Source organism: Monocercomonoides exilis (assembly GCF_001643675.1).
Source record: "Monocercomonoides exilis strain PA203 chromosome Unknown scaffold27-1312184, whole genome shotgun sequence".
Classification (NCBI taxonomy): domain Eukaryota; phylum Preaxostyla; order Oxymonadida; family Polymastigidae; genus Monocercomonoides; species Monocercomonoides exilis.
Window position 1 is genome coordinate 654,448 of NW_027150572.1, and position 20,152 is coordinate 674,599.

General features: G+C 37.3%; 2 protein-coding genes across 2 annotated transcripts; both read right to left on the reverse strand.

Moving 5' to 3' along the window:
- Positions 1–1,672: 1,672 nt before the first annotated feature.
- MONOS_10828 (uncharacterized protein) lies at positions 1,673–12,848 on the reverse strand (the record flags this gene model as incomplete). The annotated part of the gene is made up of 1 exon (XM_067863306.1): positions 1,673–12,848. One exon carries the CDS (start codon positions 12,846–12,848, stop codon positions 1,755–1,757), a length of 11,094 nt encoding a protein of 3,697 aa, XP_067725988.1. The 3' UTR covers positions 1,673–1,754.
- Positions 12,849–19,287: 6,439 nt separating this feature from the next.
- MONOS_5944 (uncharacterized protein) lies at positions 19,288–20,081 on the reverse strand. The gene is made up of 4 exons (XM_067876136.1): positions 20,012–20,081; positions 19,801–19,955; positions 19,576–19,744; positions 19,288–19,515 (listed from the first exon to the last, which is right to left on the reverse strand). Exons 1-4 carry the CDS (start codon positions 20,024–20,026, stop codon positions 19,327–19,329), a joined length of 528 nt encoding a protein of 175 aa, XP_067725989.1. The 5' UTR covers positions 20,027–20,081; the 3' UTR covers positions 19,288–19,326.
- Positions 20,082–20,152: the final 71 nt, after the last annotated feature.

Genomic DNA, 20,152 nt, shown 5'->3' on the forward strand with positions numbered 1-20,152 from the left:
TACGCTTTGATTTCTATGTCCAAAATTTCAAATTTGTATGACGGTTCGGATCATTTCATTTTTTATCTACGTTGTTTATACAATTTGAGAACATCACCATAGACATTTGAAAAGATAATACATTTGTTATTTTTATAAAGTATTTAATTTTTTGAAAAACATTTCATCTGGATTCGTTTTTAATTAGAAAAATTTCTTCAAAACAATTAAAATATCTCACTTGTTGAAAGCTAATCTTCTTTTGCGTATTTGTGTTGAATTGGAACACATATGTGACATTTCAAAAACAACTTATATATGATTCACGCAAAAATTTTCATGTTTTGACACAACTTCTCAATAACAGATCCTGATGAATGTTTACGAAATTATTTAGCGTACCAATTCAACGATTTGAAACAAATGCATCAGTGACTTAAATGCACAAAAAAATTAAGCTTCAATAGCGTCATTTTGTATGTTATGCTTTTTGATTAAAAAAAAGAAAGCTGATCATCTCAATTCTCATATTGTTGCGACGAGTTTAATAAAGATATAAAACAACCAGAGAATGAGTAATAAAAATAGAAAAAAAATGAATGCCTCGTCAGAATAAAGACTAAATGAAGAATAATTGCAAATAAAAATTAAAAAGGCAAATCGAAAAGAAATGACAACTTGCAAAAGGAATTCTATTTTCCAATATAACAATAATAAAAAGGCAAAGAATGTACAGTTAAACAAGATAAATAAGTTAAGAATTGATTAATAACGTTGAAAGTTTGGCTGATAACATTTATGATTTGAGCTCAAAACTAACTTTAACTTTTTACAAAAATTTATCTTTAGAAGCGCTAACACAAGAATAGAAGGAATAAGGAAGAATTCTGATAAAAACAAGCAAAACTATAATTATTTTTAAAAAAGAGAAATGTGAAATATGGCTAATAAAAATGCACGACATCAAAGAATAAAAATGCATTTAAATAAAAAAAAAAAAAAAAGAAAGAAAGAAAAATTCATAGCTTAGCATTCATATATAAAATGGAATGAAAGCAACAAACACTTTTAAAATATGTGTTATAATTGTGCTTCTTCTAAGGAATAAGAGGTGGAAATAACTTTTAGCAAAAAAGAAAAATGAATAAAACATTTCACGACAGCATCAAAAAAATAAAGTTGAGCGTCATGTTTAAAAAGAATAAAAATTAATAGATTTAACAATCATTCAAAAATGATAAGAATAAGTTGCTTTCATTTTCGAAGTTTAGAAAGAAATTGTGAGGTTAAAAAGGTAAAGATTAATAGAAACGCGAACTCAAATTGAGGAATAGTTCAAAAAATTCCGATAAGTCAAACGAAATTTTATCAGGCAATGATTGAAATTTTGCTGCAAGGCACGGAAAATTATAAAACATCAAAGAATAAAACAGAGGATTATTACACTTTACAAGAAGTTTAACGAATGTCAACTTGCAACAAAATTTCAATTCTTTGAAACGCTTTCGATGAACAAATAGAGAAGAATATCACAAAGCTGCTCGAAAATAACAAGTTGGAAGATATAAATTTCCAGTTGACTTTGTTGAAAATATCTTATGCCACTGATCTAAATCAGATAAAACGTATTTTCCATTTCTTCCTTCAAAGAACAAATCAATTCTGTGACTTCATTAATTGGACAAAACGGTTATTTTTTTTTTTCTTCCGAAAATAGATCGACATTTCATGAAATCAACAATTTGTGAAAGTGCTTGTTCGCGTAAACAGCAAGATTACTGCTCAGCCTGACCAAGCCCTTCCTCAATTGCAACTTGAAAATCTGTATCTGTTCCAGCAAACGTTAGTTCCTCTGGAACAGCCTCTTCTTTCTTATTGTGCTTCTTCTTCTTCTTCTTTTTCTTCTTTGGTTTTTCTGTTATTATTTCTTCATTTGTATCCTTTTCTTCAATGAGATGTTGTGCTTCCTCCTCATTCTGCTCATTTTGCGTCAAAGAAACATCAGCAAAGTTCTGTGTATCAGCCACTGCCAACTCTTCGGCTTTAGTCGAATTCGTTGAAAGAGTGATATCATTCAGTGCTTTATCATCAGTTGCTGTTGATGCTGACAACTGGCTGGCATCTGGTGGCAACAGATCTCCAATAAGTTCATCAAGCTGAATAGGCACACCTGCAGATGGATCAGCATTCACTTCTTCTTCAGTACTCTTTTGATGCTTCTTCTTCTTCTTCTTCTTCTTTTTCTTTTGAGGTTGCTCTTGTTCCGTTTCTCCAGATACAACTGCTGGATTCTCTAATTCATTGTCATTGACAGCTGCATTTGTTTTGCTCTGTTCTGTTTGTTCTGAATCAATAATCTCTTCAGATTTTGTTTGTTCGGATATTGCAATTGTCGAATTTGCTCCAATTGAATCTTCACGAATTATTTCCGAATCAACAGCATCATTTGCGAAAGGAGCCATGCCATCTGATTCTCTTTGAGTTGAACTTTCAATAGCTTTTTCTTCATCTCCAAATAATGTGAATGGAGTGCTTGATGCTGAAGAAGATGCGTGATAGTATTCTGGCAATTTGTCCTTTGCAACTTTTTCGTCAGCAGGTGGTGCCAAAGAATCTGAAGAAATCTTTGCTCCTTCCTCAGGCTCTCTATCTTCTCCTATCTCCTGTTCATCCTCGTTTGCTTCCTGCAAACGCTTCGACTTCTTTCCTTTTCTGCGCTTTCCTTTCTTTCCCTTCTTTCTGCCCTTCATATTGGAAGTGCCAATATCGTCATCAAAGCCAGGAATCATGATATCGTCATCCTGCATAGCCGAAAGAGGAGATATTGTGTGTGCGTCTGTCAAACTGTCTGGAGAATTTGTCATGACACCATCTTGTTGCAACGAGTTTTCTAGCAAAGTTGTTTCTAAAAGCTTTCTCATAATGTCTTCTTCCAAAGAGTCGCAAAGCGAATCAGTTTCGCCAATGTCAAACTGGCTGGTTGCCAAATTAGTGCTGGATAGAGTACAATTCATACTTTGTGCAGCAGAATCGCTTTCATTTGCAAGAAGCGCAGCTGTGGACGAGTTAGAATTTAAATCAGCAGAATTGTTTCTATTTGCATGCCTCTTCGATTTCTTTTTCAACGGATATAGAGGCTCAGTTGTTCCAAACATGTCAACATCATGCGATGCTTCAGATGATGAGCATTTGTTGCTATCATCATCGAATAAGCAGCCATTTATCTCGCCTGGACCGTCTGACAGGTTTATTGAACCAGGCGAAGATATCCCAAGCTCTTTTCTTTTGAGTTCAGCTTCTTCAAACTTCGACACATCGACTCTCTGAATGACAACCGACGAGTCACCACCTTTGGACGATGTTTCGCTCACAGGATTCATCACAATTCCAAGTTCGTCCATTTCAAAGGTGTGAATAGATCCTTTAACTTCTGCCTCGTCTTCAAACTCGTCAGATTCAATAGCAGATGTCTTCTTTGATTGTCTGCTCTTCGCAATCACTACTGCAACAATCACAGTCACAATAACAAGAGCTCCAATGACAATCAAAATAATCCACCAAGGAAATGACTTTGTTGAAGACTTGGAATATCTGTTGTTCCCTTCATTCCCATCATCAGTTACATCTGGAATGGGATCCGGTGTTGGATCAGTAATTACGATAATATCTTGCAAAAGAATATATTCCGTCCTCACAACGCTCACGCCGTTCGAATGTAACTCTGATGTTGAATGCTCCTTCAAATTCAGCACAGCTCGTGCCCAGATCTGAGTTTTTTCCATTTCAAAGGCTAATTGAAGTTGGGATATTGAAGCCTTGATCATAAATACATTTTGATTCACAAAGATGCACTCCGCAAATGACAATGGAACCGTTTGCTTTTCGGCCATCGCATCAGTTGTGTCCAAAGAAAAGAGCTCGAATGAAGCAAGGCACGGAAGAAGATTGCTTCCGACAAATCTGATGAATACTTGATCTTCGTCTTCTGCCCTGTTAATTGAATTCACGTGAGGTCTGCAAAATTGATAGACTTTTTGAGGAAATGCTTTTAATGTCTCCTCAGATAAATCTTCGCTCTCTTGCAATCTCTGACCAACCGAGCCATTTATCGTGCAGCCGCTATTCTGCATCCAAAGTTCGAGGTATTCTCCTTCCAGTAGATTGTCTGGATCTCTCAATCCAGACTCATCAGAATACGAATCAATAATAAGAGCTCCTTTTTCACACAAAATGTTCCTATGAACAGAATTGTAGTCAGCATTGTTGATGGTGTTGTTAATGAATGCACAATTTTCAAAATGAGTTTCGCCTTCAATTATTGATAGTGCACCAATCGACGAATTAGCAAACGTAACTGAACTAATCGTAGAAAGACAATTTCTGAGAGTAATAAGTGATCCCTCAAATTTACAGCTGAAATCTTCTTCAAAGTCTGCTTCATTATTTTCAGAACTAGCAAAGCCATTCAATCCTGATATTGAACAATTAGACATTCTAATTATGCTTTCTGAGATGTTCAAAACTGTTCCATTTCCATGGACTTTATTGTTGCAACACAAATTTGAATCTTCAATAAATAAAGCGAATGAAGAGAGACATAACAATGATTTTGAGCCATTCTGAGTGGCGTTTGCTAATTGCATTTTCGTTATGCTAGCATTTGCCCAGAATAATTCGGTTGTTGAAGAATTGCTTAAAATGGAAGCAGAGGAAAATATTACATTATCAAAGACAAGTTCATTCAAATACAAATCCAACAAGTTCTCTCCATATGCAATTATTGAGGTATTTATAAATTCAGTGTTTTTGCATGTCACACAAGACATTGAGCATCTTCCGCGGTTCAAGGAGAAAATGTAATAGTTAATCATTGAGGAAGTGGAATCGAGGCATTCAAGCTCACAGTCGTTTATTCTCAAATAATTCGTTGATTCAATAAACGCTAAATGTGTTTGGAATGCATCTGGAAGTCTAATTGTGAGATTGCTTATCGTTAGGTCAGTGTCTGCTGTAATAAGCGCATAAGCATCACCTGAAGCATTGGAACTTATGTTCCATCCGCTCAATTTTGTGCCTCCTTTGATTAAATAGATGCAATCACTTGCTTTAATCTCTTCTTCAAAGGCAATTGAATCCAACACACATATTTTTTTGTCATCTTCTTTTCTGCTAAATGAGTACAAAAGTGTCAGGCAAGAAAAGTCGTTAAACCCACACACATTGACATCCAGGCCACTCGAAGAAACAAACACAAATTCGTCCAATTCTCTCACATACAATGGCAATGAAACAGATGGCTCGTTATCCGGAGGTTCAGCTCCTTCCATCGAAGAATTATCAATAGTTGGATCATCTATTGAAGGTATCGTCTCGTTATTGATCACTTCACTCAGAGATGGAGCAATTATGTAGAGATTACGGCCGTGGTCAGCTGAATTGGCGTTTGGAGCATCTTTATCAGGGAAAAATGGTTTGTTGATGTAAAAGCCTGCATCATTTGACTTTAAAATCAGTAAAATGCCACCACCATTTCCGGTCGAACCGCGAAGAACTGCAGAGCAATTCGCAAATGAACAATTCTCTATTCTCACCATTTGATCAGCATCAATCGCACTAAACAGCCCTCCTCCCCCAGTTTCGTTGGCTGTTACGCCGCAGCTATTAAGTGTGCAATTGATGATACCAGCTGTATTTGTTCCAGTCCCCCAGCTCTTAATTTCAATCGCTGCTCCTGCTCCTATTTGTCTGATAGATTCTTGAATTGTTGTTAATTCCACCCTAAGATTTCTTGTTTTTGAAGATGAAATAACAGAACAGTCTTTGCAGCCTATGTGAGTGAATGTGCTTTCGTAAACAGAGACATTGGATCCAATGCCATTGATAAATGGAACTGATAAATTCAGTGAATCTCCAATACATTTGTCAATATAAACAGAAGTTTCATCAGAAGCGAAAATAAATCCATTTGCCGAATCATCTTCAGAAAAAAGACAGATATTTGAAAAGCTACACGAATTCAAATATAATTCATTGTTGGAATTTTCATTGTGAGGAGTGTCAGCGATTATTATTCCACAAGCATTTTTAATGCGAATATCATGGAATACGAAATCTTTGAATTTCATTTGTCCTGATTCAACTTTAACGAATGTGTAGGAAATAGTTTGAGTCACTGAAGTTACAGACCCATCTGCGAGCAAAAATAAGGAGAACGATTCAAACACGGTGTCATGCCCTGTTATTGAGTTTGGCAGAATCAATTGACAATTCTTTATTTCAGTATCAATATTCACTTTCATCAAGCTTCCATCAGCTGTCTCATTATGTGCTTCAATTTCAATACAAGCTGCATCATGTTCAGTACCAGCAATTCTAATAGGGAGCTCTTCAAGTAATGCGTTGTCAGAAATAGTAGATGTGTTCAATACTTGAATCACAGAAGAATCACTGCGAAACTTCAATGCGTAATCGATCGTAATGCATGGATACAGTTTATATCCACATCTCTTGTTATCATTTCCATATCCTTCCTCAACAAGCGATGAAACAAACACATCTGTAATATTGAAAAGAAAGACAAATAATGGGATTGTCTCTTCTCTTCCTTCTTCAATGTAATTCCCTCTCAGAGAATTAGATGAAAGATTTTCTTCATTAATAAATGGAAAGCTCGAAACGGTTATGCATTTCGAAATGTTGGATGAGTTAATGAACAAATCTTTTCCCCATTTAGCCTTGTTGGAGTCAAATGATGGTTCAAAAATGAGAAAATCTGGATAGCAATTACTTAGATCTACAAATATTCCACCTCCTCTTCCATCCTCTGATTGAGCGCTACAATCTACAAAAGAACACCTCTTGAAATTGAACTGCCCTTTCGTCTGCAAATAAATGCCACCTCCCATTTCGCTTGATGTACAATTCGAAAAAAAGCAATTTTCCAACAAAAATGATCCGCTTGCTGAAACTGAGAATGACTTTTCTAAGCTTGAAGATGTTATGCTTGAAATATTAGTGATGTTGCAGAAGCTGAAATTCATACAATTCGAAATTGGGTTTTCTGATTTAATCAGAGATGAAGAATCGTCCAATGTAATAAACGACGCTAAGCAATTTGTAATTGAATAAAGAGAATCTTCATTTGTTTGTGAATTTGATGATGAATTAGTGATTATTTTTATTAATTCACCTGAAATAAGGCTCATATTATAGATTGAAACGTTATCAATAGACAGAATCGATAACGAAGTGGAAATATTAAATAGAGATGCTTCTGAATATGCACCATTTTCGCTGTTGTAAAGTCGAACGCTTGAAATAGTTAATTCCCCTTTCACTTTTTCGAGTATTCCTACATTCGTTGATTCACTGCTAAAAGTGAAGTCGCATTCTCGAACTTTTAAGATTCCTGCAGTTGAATGAATAACGCGCATATAGCCCAATTTTCGAAGGTCAAAAAGAAATCCTCCTATTGTAATATTTCCGGTCGAGGTGAACAATGAATCGAGCCTTTCCTCACCAGTAGGTGCTGAATATCCAATAGTTACTGGAACAGGATAAGGGTCGCTGCTGCCAACTCTGCAAAATCCATGAAGTCCTCGGTTCTCAAGTTCACCTTCAAAAATTATTTTTGATATTAATGAATAGGACGAATCAACAAAGAGAATTGTGGACGAGACGTTTTTCTCGAATCTGCTTTCAATGATATCTTTGGATCTGCAAGGAGATGATTTCGAACCGCACAAAAAGGTGTCTTCTCCATCTCTAAGAGATAAATAAACAAACTCTCCATGATACGCCCAATACGTGTATAAATTGATCGGATCCGCACCGTTCTGATATTTTGTTCCGTAGTAAAATCTGCAATCATCTATATCTGTTACTGGAAGGTAAAAATCAAATTGGGTTACTGGGGCAACTACCTCAAGATCATCGCATTCAACAAATATGTTTTCACCAAACATTGCAGCGTTGCCGCTGAACAAAAGTGTTGTAAATTGAAATCTATTTGCTTCTTTGGCAATCACTTTCATGAAAATTGCACCTCCCCTTCCTGATGATTCAGAAACGGAACATTCAGTGAAGGAAGATTCTCTAATTTCACAGAAACCATTCGAAGAAACAACAAAGTATTGCGCTCCTCCATTTGTGTATTCGTTGATTAGGTTATTGTTTGAAAAGTTGCAGTTAGAAATAAATGTTCTCTCATTTTCTTTAATCGCATATTTTCCTAGCGTTCCATTCGATATTCTAGATTCAATGTTTATGAAGCTGCAGTTTTCAAAGGAAATCTGTGCAGATTGATCATTAGCCTTTGATTTGGCTGTTGATCGCAAAGCCAAAGAATCTCTTTCAAAAAGTTTAAATGGAGCAACAGAAAAGTTCAAATCAGAAAGATAACAATTATCCAGAGTAACAGGTCCTGATAGCACTATCATTAACGAACAATAAAGAATTGCATTTCTGTCTTCTTCTGAAAACGTGACAGATCTCAACTTAGTGCTTTGTGAATTAGAATCAGATTTAATGATCGAAATGAGCGAGCTTGGAAGTTGCCAAGAAATGCAAAATCGAAGATCAGATAAGCCCAAAGTCTGATTATTAAATATGGCACAGTCAACTACATCAGAGAAAGATGAAGAAATATTAACATTTGAAATTGAAGAATCGTCAGATCTCAGTTCGTATCCACTTAACTCTTCTTTAGAGCGTAAAGTGAAATTGGTACAAATGCAGATAGTGAACGAATCGCTTCTTAAATGAAGTTTTGCAAAATGGATTGTCTCGCAAGGCTCGCTGGCAGACCCGCACCTCGAAACATCGAGACCTTCGTCAGAAATAAATGTGCTATTTGAGGAATATTCAATCAATAATCGAAGAAGATTGAAGTTCACCATCCTTCCATCATTCGTATCATTACCTACAAACGCATTTTCATCATCTGCAAATGCTTCATAGTCAAAATTAAAACTGCTTTTGCTTACAGACTTGTTGAGATTTGTGCTAATCACAAAAATATTTTTGCCTTTCCAAGCAGAACAATCATTAAATTCAACACTTTTCAAAATTATATCTTTCGTAGAATTGAGATAAGAATAGATCGCCCCACCATATCCAACAGATTCAATTTCCGCTGTGCATGATTTAAATGAAGAATTATAAATACTGAACTGGCCATTTTGCTCAGTTAATATGCAAACACTTCCTCCCCTTCTACTTTGCGGAGATGAAACATTTATTAACGAGCAGTTGTTTAGAGATAACGATGAATAAACTTGAGTAGAAATAAGAGCTGATGAATTTGTATCTTGAAGTGTTACATTTGTTAATGACCAATCATATAACAAAGCGATACAACTTTCAGCATTTGCATCAGTTCCTTCAGATTGAGTGAAACAAATAAGTGGAACCTTCGGTAGATTAAGATTTTTTGCTGAAATGTTGATCTCATTCCTTCCTTGTAGAAATGGAGCTTCAATCATAGAGTGAGAGGGAAAGATTCCTTTGCATATTACATCTTTCATATTCACAGAACCTTTTGCAATTGTAATAAGCGCATAATGAATGTAAGTATCAGGATTGTTTTCCTGTTTCTTAAATCCGCAGTTGCATAGTAACAAATTGCTTGCGTTGCAATAGAAAAGAGTATTTGCATTGTTAGTAAACGACTCACTCAACACAAAATCCAAGTTTGAAAATGATACATCATTTGTCAAACTTATGATTTTGCCTGACGATCCAGATTGAGCGCTAAGACAGTTGAGCTTAGATTGCAACGAATCAAGAGAATTTACACAAACACCGTCAAGTAAAATTTCTGAGGTTATAGATGATTCTGTGCAAATAATTATTTCTGTTGTGTTGTGTTCGTGAATGTTTGATGCAACGTAACAGAAAGAGAGGCAAGGATATTGAATAAAGCCACACACTTCAATATCAATTCCTGCTGCCGACAAATACGCTGTTGTTCCCCTTTCGAGAAAATAGAAAATCAGAGGAATAATAATATTGCTCTGTGTCTCAATTGAGCCACACATTGAATGAATTGTTGTATTATCGATGTCCAAATACTGCGCAAATGGCAAGGAGGTATTTGTAATGCACCTTGATAATCTGTCCGAACTGACAAACAAATCATTTCCATATTTCGCAGCATTCGGTTTTTCTCTTTGAAAATCTGGCTCAGAAACAACAAAAGATACTCTGTTAGATGGAGAACAAATGAAAATACCTCCACCACAACCTGAATTTGGTTCAGTAGATGTAGTGCACCCCAAAAACGAGCAACAGCCGATGAATGATGCACCGCAAACTGTATTCAAATAAATTGCTCCTCCGCACGAAATAATATCTTTAACAGAAGTATTAGAAAAAGTGCAATTGAAAACACTAATCTGACAATTGTGATCATATGCATCATTAATGAAAACGCATGAACCATTTTCTTGTAGCGTGCAGATTTTTTGAAAAGAGCAGTTAGAAATATTCAAATTTGATATGCATCTTCCGTAAACGATGCTGCCGATGTTAAATTGCAATTCAGTAAATCGCGAGTCAGAAATGTTAATATCCACGTTATTCGAATTTGCAGCAAATATGTGCACAGTTGAAAAGCTTAGCAAAGATGCAGAAAAATTACAAATACGAATACCTCCTCCACAAATTAGTGCAAATCCATAATCAATTTCGTTTTCATAACTTTGAATCCCACAATTGCTCAAATTCAGGGTTTCTGAATCAATCATGAACACTGACGTTCTTCCGTTCAGCGATTTAGTCAAATTAAACATTATATTATTGAAATTTGAATTCATTTTTGTAATAATTAGCGCGTCAAAGACATGTTCATTCGGCGATTGTACTGCAAAGCCATTTGACACAGAGCAAGATAATGAACTTACGTTCCATTCATCACCATCAAACATGTATTCAACATCAAAAGCAAAAGGCTGCGAAATAAACAAATTATGAGATTCAGAGCCAAATCGCGATTCGGACGAAATGTTCAAGGAACAGCAAGGATAGTTAGCAAATCCACAGGCAGAGAAATCGGCTCCGCTTGTCCCATTTACATAAATCGGCAATGACAAATTCCTCAAATAGAGAACAAGCGGAATAATTAATTGTTCTTCGGTTGTGTCTCTTTCAATTCCTGAATATGATATTTCGTCTGTTAAATCAATTTCAAAACTAAGTGTTGTAAAATTAATTTTTCTGAACAAATTGCTTGCGTTAACAAATACATTTGCACCCTCGTTTGCCGAACACTGTTCGAATGTGATGCTGTTCAGCTCGAATTCAGAGGAATCATCTTCAAACAGCAAATAAATTCCTCCTCCAAATCCTTTTGTGCCTTCACCATTGGTTTCCGCACAGCAACCACAAAACGAAGATGAATCATTCACAACAATTTGACTTGATCCAGCAAGATGAGCATATATTCCTCCTCCTTTGATGCTTTCTCCAATAACTCCAATGTTTTTGAAGCTGCACTTCTCGATTAAAATATAAACATCCTCCACCAAATCAGAAGATCCGTATTTGTAGCAAAGCAAACCTCCATTGCCATCCTTCCTTGTAATTTCAGAAAATGATCCATTCTTCAATGATATGTTTTTCCCTCTGTCAACAATAATTGGTGAACTCTTAAAATGACTGTTAAATCTTAAATCAAAATCTCTAAGTTTTAAGTCTCCTCCAAGAACTGCTATTATGCTATATGGGATATTTTCAGAATGCGAAGGAAATGAGAAATAAAAATGTGACATCTCCAGAGAAGAAAATGAGCAGATGAAATATTTATGAACATCGCTCAATTCAATCGGCATCTCAAATATCAAATAACTAAAATTAGTTTCTGATTTGCATAAAATAAGTCCCTCATGTGAAGCATCCTCGTTATCAGAAATTGATACATTGGCTTCATGATAAAATTCTCCCTTTATACAAACGGCATAGTTTTCAATTAATATTTCACTACTAATAGTTGACACATTACGAATCAAAATTGTTCCAAAATCGACAGAAATAATCCTTTTCACGCAATACTCGATGCTGTAGCATGCAAAAAATGAAAACCCACACCGCGAATGGTCTGCCCCTTTGCTGCCGTCCGCATACACCTGCCCCTCCAGCTTGCACAAATAAATATATAACGGTATTACAGGCTCTCCTCTCCCATCCTCGCTCCCGCTCAGATCATCCAGATCCTCCGGCACCACAGAGGCATCCACAAATCTCATCGATGCCTCATTGATCTTCTGCTCTAGAAATACCCCTCCCTCACACTGCACATACACATCCTTCCCATGCTTCGCCTTGTTTTCCCCAGGCGCCCCAAACTTACACCCGCTCGATATTTCAAACTCGCTCGATGGCTCCATCAGTCGCAAATATATCCCCCCTCCAAGCCCATCCCCAGTGCTCCCTCCTCCTGCCTGGCATCCTCCAAAATGACTTTCATTTATATGTATCGCGTCGTTACCGTGCAAACTCGCACAAACACCCCCGCCATTCCCTTCACTCGCGCTCGCATTACATCTCGTTACATTGCACCCAACAATTTCAACGCTTCTTCTTTGCGCCCTTGCCCCACTGCTTTTCGCAAAAATACTCCCTCCCAGTCCATTGATCCCAACCTCCGTGAATACACATTCTCTTATCCTCGCCGCATTCCATTCGCTCATCGTAATAAGCATCGTGTCAAATATTAATCTTTCAAAATTACATCTATTAAGATAGAAATCCCCTCGATTGATCACTATCACACTAATTCTAATATGCGAAGCACCTGATCCCATTCTTATCGAACAATTACTCAGCTCAAGCAACTCTTCCGAACTTATAATCGCTTTCCGCCCTCCATTCATTTCTCCTTTAATCTCAAAATCCAAATTCGTAAAGTTCGTCCTTAACTTGCATAAAATAAGCCCATCCTGCGTTACAGTGCCGCTATCGTTTATACCAATATTCCCTCGCTCCTCTTTCGACAAAATATCCACCGGAAATTTCTCAATGCACAGCTCACAACCCACAGATGCAGTGTTCACAACATTGATCTTCGTCAAATTTATATCCAATCTCTTCTTCACGCAATACTCGATGCTGTAGCATGCAAAAAATGAAAACCCACACCGCGAATGGTCTGCCCCTTTGCTGCCGTCCGCATACACCTGCCCTCCAGCTTGCACAAATAAATATATAACGGTATTACAGGCTCTCCTCTCCCATCCTCGCTCCCGCTCAGATCATCCAGATCCTCCGGCACCACAGAGGCATCCACAAATCTCATCGATGCCTCATTGATCTTCTGCTCTAGAAATACCCCTCCCTCACACTGCACATACACATCCTTCCCATGCTTCGCCTTGTTTTCCCCAGGCGCCCCAAACTTACACCCGCTCGATATTTCAAACTCGCTCGATGGCTCCATCAGTCGCAAATATATCCCCCCTCCAAGCCCATCCCCAGTGCTCCCTCCTCCTGCCTGGCATCCTCCAAAATGACTTTCATTTATATGTATCGCGTCGTTACCGTGCAAACTCGCACAAACACCCCCGCCATTCCCTTCACTCGCGCTCGCATTACATCTCGTTACATTGCACCCAACAATTTCAACGCTTCTTCTTTGCGCCCTTGCCCCACTGCTTTTCGCAAAAATACTCCCTCCCAGTCCATTGATCCCAACCTCCGTGAATACACATTCTCTTATCCTCGCCGCATTCCATTCGCTCATCGTAATAAGCATCGTGTCAAATATTAATCTTTCAAAATTACATCTATTAAGATAGAAATCCCCTCGATTGATCACTATCACACTAATTCTAATATGCGAAGCACCTGATCCCATTCTTATCGAACAATTACTCAGCTCAAGCAACTCTTCCGAACTTATAATCGCTTTCCGCCCTCCATTCATTTCTCCTTTAATCTCAAAATCCAAATTCGTAAAGTTCGTCCTTAACTTGCATAAAATAAGCCCATCCTGCGTTACAGTGCCGCTATCGTTTATACCAATATTCCCTCGCTCCTCTTTCGACAAAATATCCACCGGAAATTTCTCAATGCACAGCTCACAACCCACAGATGCAGTGTTCACAACATTGATCTTCGTCAAATTTATATCCAATCTCTTCTTCACGCAATACTCGATGCTGTAGCATGCAAAAAATGAAAACCCACACCGCGAATGGTCTGCCCCTTTGCTGCCGTCCGCATACACCTGCCCTCCAGCTTGCACAAATAAATATATAACGGTATTACAGGCTCTCCTCTCCCATCCTCGCTCCCGCTCAGATCATCCAGATCCTCCGGCACCACAGAGGCATCCACAAATCTCATCGATGCCTCATTGATCTTCTGCTCTAGAAATACCCCTCCCTCACACTGCACATACACATCCTTCCCATGCTTCGCCTTGTTTTCCCCAGGCGCCCCAAACTTACACCCGCTCGATATTTCAAACTCGCTCGATGGCTCCATCAGTCGCAAATATATCCCCCTCCAAGCCCATCCCCAGTGCTCCCTCCTCCTGCCTGGCATCCTCCAAAATGACTTTCATTTATATGTATCGCGTCGTTACCGTGCAAACTCGCACAAACACCCCCGCCATTCCCTTCACTCGCGCTCGCATTACATCTCGTTACATTGCACCCAACAATTTCAACGCTTCTTCTTTGCGCCCTTGCCCCACTGCTTTTCGCAAAAATACTCCCTCCCAGTCCATTGATCCCAACCTCCGTGAATACACATTCTCTTATCCTCGCCGCATTCCATTCGCTCATCGTAATAAGCATCGTGTCAAATATTAATCTTTCAAAATTACATCTATTAAGATAGAAATCCCCTCGATTGATCACTATCACACTAATTCTAATATGCGAAGCACCTGATCCCATTCTTATCGAACAATTACTCAGCTCAAGCAACTCTTCCGAACTTATAATCGCTTTCCGCCCTCCATTCATTTCTCCTTTAATCTCAAAATCCAAATTCGTAAAGTTCGTCCTTAACTTGCATAAAATAAGCCCATCCTGCGTTACAGTGCCGCTATCGTTTATACCAATATTCCCTCGCTCCTCTTTCGACAAAATATCCACCGGAAATTTCTCAATGCACAGCTCACAACCCACAGATGCAGTGTTCACAACATTGATCTTCGTCAAATTTATATCCAATCTCTTCTTCACGCAATACTCGATGCTGTAGCATGCAAAAAATGAAAACCCACACCGCGAATGGTCTGCCCCTTTGCTGCCGTCCGCATACACCTGCCCCTCCAGCTTGCACAAATAAATATATAACGGTATTACAGGCTCTCCTCTCCCATCCTCGCTCCCGCTCAGATCATCCAGATCCTCCGGCACCACAGAGGCATCCACAAATCTCATCGATGCCTCATTGATCTTCTGCTCTAGAAATACCCCTCCCTCACACTGCACATACACATCCTTCCCATGCTTCGCCTTGTTTTCCCCAGGCGCCCCAAACTTACACCCGCTCGATATTTCAAACTCGCTCGATGGCTCCATCAGTCGCAAATATATCCCCCCTCCAAGCCCATCCCCAGTGCTCCCTCCTCCTGCCTGGCATCCTCCAAAATGACTTTCATTTATATGTATCGCGTCGTTACCGTGCAAACTCGCACAAACACCCCCGCCATTCCCTTCACTCGCGCTCGCATTACATCTCGTTACATTGCACCCAACAATTTCAACGCTTCTTCTTTGCGCCCTTGCCCCACTGCTTTTCGCAAAAATACTCCCTCCCAGTCCATTGATCCCAACCTCCGTGAATACACATTCTCTTATCCTCGCCGCATTCCATTCGCTCATCGTAATAAGCATCGTGTCAAATATTAATCTTTCAAAATTACATCTATTAAGATAGAAATCCCCTCGATTGATCACTATCACACTAATTCTAATATGCGAAGCACCTGATCCCATTCTTATCGAACAATTACTCAGCTCAAGCAACTCTTCCGAACTTATAATCGCTTTCCGCCCTCCATTCATTTCTCCTTTAATCTCAAAATCCAAATTCGTAAAGTTCGTCCTTAACTTGCATAAAATAAGCCCATCCTGCGTTACAGTGCCGCTATCGTTTATACCAATATTCCCTCGCTCCTCTTTCGACAAAATATCCACCGGAAATTTCTCAATGCACAGCTCACAACCCACAGATGCAGTGTTCACAACATTGATCTTCGTCAAATTTATATCCAATCTCTTCTTCACGCAATACTCGATGCTGTAGCATGCAAAAAATGAAAACCCACACCGCGAATGGTCTGCCCCTTTGCTGCCGTCCGCATACACCTGCCCCTCCAGCTTGCACAAATAAATATATAACGGTATTACAGGCTCTCCTCTCCCATCCTCGCTCCCGCTCAGATCATCCAGATCCTCCGGCACCACAGAGGCATCCACAAATCTCATCGATGCCTCATTGATCTTCTGCTCTAGAAATACCCCTCCCTCACACTGCACATACACATCCTTCCCATGCTTCGCCTTGTTTTCCCCAGGCGCCCCAAACTTACACCCGCTCGATATTTCAAACTCGCTCGATGGCTCCATCAGTCGCAAATATATCCCCCCTCCATATCCATCAAGGGCTGTACAACTGCTATAAAATGTGTTTTGTACTGTTGATCCAATTGTTATTTTTCCATTATTATTCACTATAAAACTTGTTGCGCTTCCATTTCCATTTTTGCAGCAACACTTTGTAAAATTTGTGTTGTTTATAGTAATGAATTGATTATTTACAGATTTTTCAATGACGGCTCCGCTTCCATAATTTTTTGTAATATCATTAAAAGTGCATTTATCGAAAACAATTGAAGCATTTTCCCATTGGAAAAGCGAAGAATCAGCTAATGTAAAACTTGAAATGTTTACTAAGTTAAGAGTTACAATTCCTGATTGCAAAATAAAAACAGATCTTGTGTGAATATTTGTTGGATTATCCGTTCCGATAAAACAATTGATAATACTCAAATTTGAACCGCCAACATTTATAAAGCTGTTTTTTGAGTTACACTTGAAAGTGAGGTTATATAAATTGAGAACTCCATTTGACAATTTCATCATAGGATCAAAGCTTGATGCAACTGTTTTCTGTGATAAGCTCGAATTTACATTAATGAATTTGCTATTTATCTCAACTGATTGTAATTCATTTGTGTCAGATTTTAAAACAATCGGATATGCTGCTGAATTGCTCCATCGCTGTGAAGTCACATATGCAACAGTCTTGCAAGGTGAATTTTCGTATCCGCATGTTGAATTATCTGCTCCTGTGCTTTCAACATAAAAGGTATCCATAACTTCTTCTGTTTTATTAAAATCCTTAATATCGTCCACGATTTCTTCTTTGTCTTCTTCTCTTTTATCCTCATTTTGTGTAAGCCAATCTCTCCAGTCAGCATTTACGTAATCATCACAGTAAACTGAAAAAGATTTATCGTATGGTTTCCCGTTGTATTTGCTGGATATTGAGTAAGACTCATTATCAAATGGACTAATGCTCCATCCCTTGCTACACCACAATGTGAAATCTCGTGCACCATTATTATCAGGATCAGTTGCAATATTATCCCGAAATCTGCATTCAAAAAATATCTTTTGGTTTGTTTCGCTGTCATTGGATGCTTCATAAAAAAAACCTCCACCATCACTTGCACTACAATTAATCCACCATGTACTAATTGCAGATACTCTTTGACTGTTGATATAGTTGTAAATCACTCCTCCTCCATATCCCATTTCACCTGCTTTGCAATTTGAAAAAACGCAATAGTTTACTCCTTCGTTTTCTTCTTCGTTTTTTTTCTGTAATGAATATATTTCGTCAGCTGCTGTCCATTCAGCTCCACCTCCATCATTGGAGCTGCAATTAATAAAATAGCATTCAGACCACACACAAAAAAGTGCAATGGTAAAAGAAGTCCCTCCTCCTGAAAAAGAAGAAGTACAGTATTTCACTATCATTTGAGTAAACAAAGCACGCTTCACATTCTCACATTTCATTCCTCCACCAGATTCGTTTGCTGAGCAGCCTTCTAATTGGCCTTGAGTCACTTCAAAAACTGTATCAAAATCACTGGAACAAAATATTCCTCCTCCTTTATTTCCGCAAGAACAATTTATTAGATATGTGTAATTTAATAGTAAAAAATTTGCATTCATACTGTAAATTGCCCCACCATTATCAGATGAATGACAGTTATTAAATGTGCAATTTTTAATTTTCAAATTAGCAGCTGCATTTAAATATATAGCTCCACCAGAATTGCCAGTGCAGTTATTCCACACACAATCTTCAAATGTTTTGTCTTCAGTGATAATCTCTCTTGTTTTTTGTTCGCTGTTTGGTGTTTCAGCAGGCTTGAAGCGTCGGCAGTAATCAAATGAACAGTTATAAGATGAAAAAGAAGTTGAGCGATCGTTTATAGATCTTAAAATACTTCCATCCAGAACATCATTAACATGGTTAAATGAGCATCCACTTATTAGAATTGAAGAAGAATCTGAAGAAATGGGAGTATGCTTAACATCTTTATAATAAGATATATTTGAAAAAAAGCATTGTCCAACTACAGCTGTTTCGATATTATTTGAGAAAAAATAAGGTGCGGAAGCTACTTGAAAAGAAGAAAATGATGATGAAATAATATTTATGCACCCGAAATGCAAATTTGATGGAAGTGGAAAAGAATGCGTAATAAGAGAATTGCAAATATTAGATGATGAATCAAAATGAAGTGAATCATTAATTAAACTTAGAAAGCCTCCAGAACATAAAAATACACTCTGTGTTCTAACTAAAAGTTCAACAACTGAATTCTCCAAAAAAAATGAAGATAAGTTGTCAATAAAAACAGAGTTATCAGGGAAGTTATGTAGAAGCTTTGAATTTTCAATTCTAATGGTAGAGTTCTCAATTTTAATTATTGACGAAATGCAGCTATAATTACCAAAATTAGTGCTAAAAGGTTCGTTATATTTGAGAAGGTTTATTGAATTGTCGTGATAAACTGCTTCTAAATCTGATGATAAAAAGCATAAGAAAAAAATTAAAAATTTCGTAATCATCAATTTTTAACTCATGTTATGGCATTGATCTTTTTATTCTCAAATTAATGATAAATATGTTCAATGCTTTAATTGAGTGAACAAAATCAAAAAAAAATTAATTATCTGGCATCAAATTGATGTTTTTATTTTAAATCATAATCATCGAATTAAGCCGGATTATTTACAAATTGAAGAGAAAAAAGAAGCTTTCAGATAATTAATCAACTATTAAATTTTGTGATGAAATGATTAAGCGCTTCTCAGTTTAACTGAGAGATGAATTATTAAATGTTTCTTTTTCACTTTCCTTAGTTATGGGAACTTTTTCGTTAAAAGATTCATTAAATAATTCGTTGATGGTATACATTGGCTCGTCTGCACCTTCAACATCTTTTTTTGATGCCTTCACAATTTGACGATCAAATACTTCCTTGTAAATGAAAAGCAAAATGATCTATAAAAATGATTAAAGGTAAATACTTAACTTGTATTTAACTATTTAAAGAACTCAAACATTCGATATTTCAAGGAAGAGAGCCGCAAAAAGATAGCTCAGTCCTAAGCCCAGTGGTACTTGAGCAACAAGCAATCCCACTCCATGAAAGAATTCTGCCACACCTGCGGAAGAAGCGAGAAAAGACGATATAAGTCCAAGAAATAGAATAAGCGTGTATGGATATTTCCTGAAATATTAGATATGATTTATAAAGTTGAGTAATTTTTCTCTAATGTTGCATACAGAAGCCAAAACATAATTAAGGAAGATGTTGCAGATAAAGACATTGCAAAAACAGAAAAATTCCCGCCAAAAATCAATGGTGTAATTGTTGTTACTGAAAAAATCATTGCAACAATTGATGATGCCACTGCATCTGATTTTACCTTATCATCCCACTAAAAATGTTGGATTCCTCTTATATTAACAGCGAATAAAAAATTTTTAACATAACTTTAAAAGTGTTCATCCAAAATACAAATCAGCAAAAAAAGAAAAATATCTTTGCAAATTAATGCTAAATAGATTTATACATACATCGAAATACAGTTGCGAAATGTTAGCTTTTTTGAATAAACAATACTGTAAAAATTTC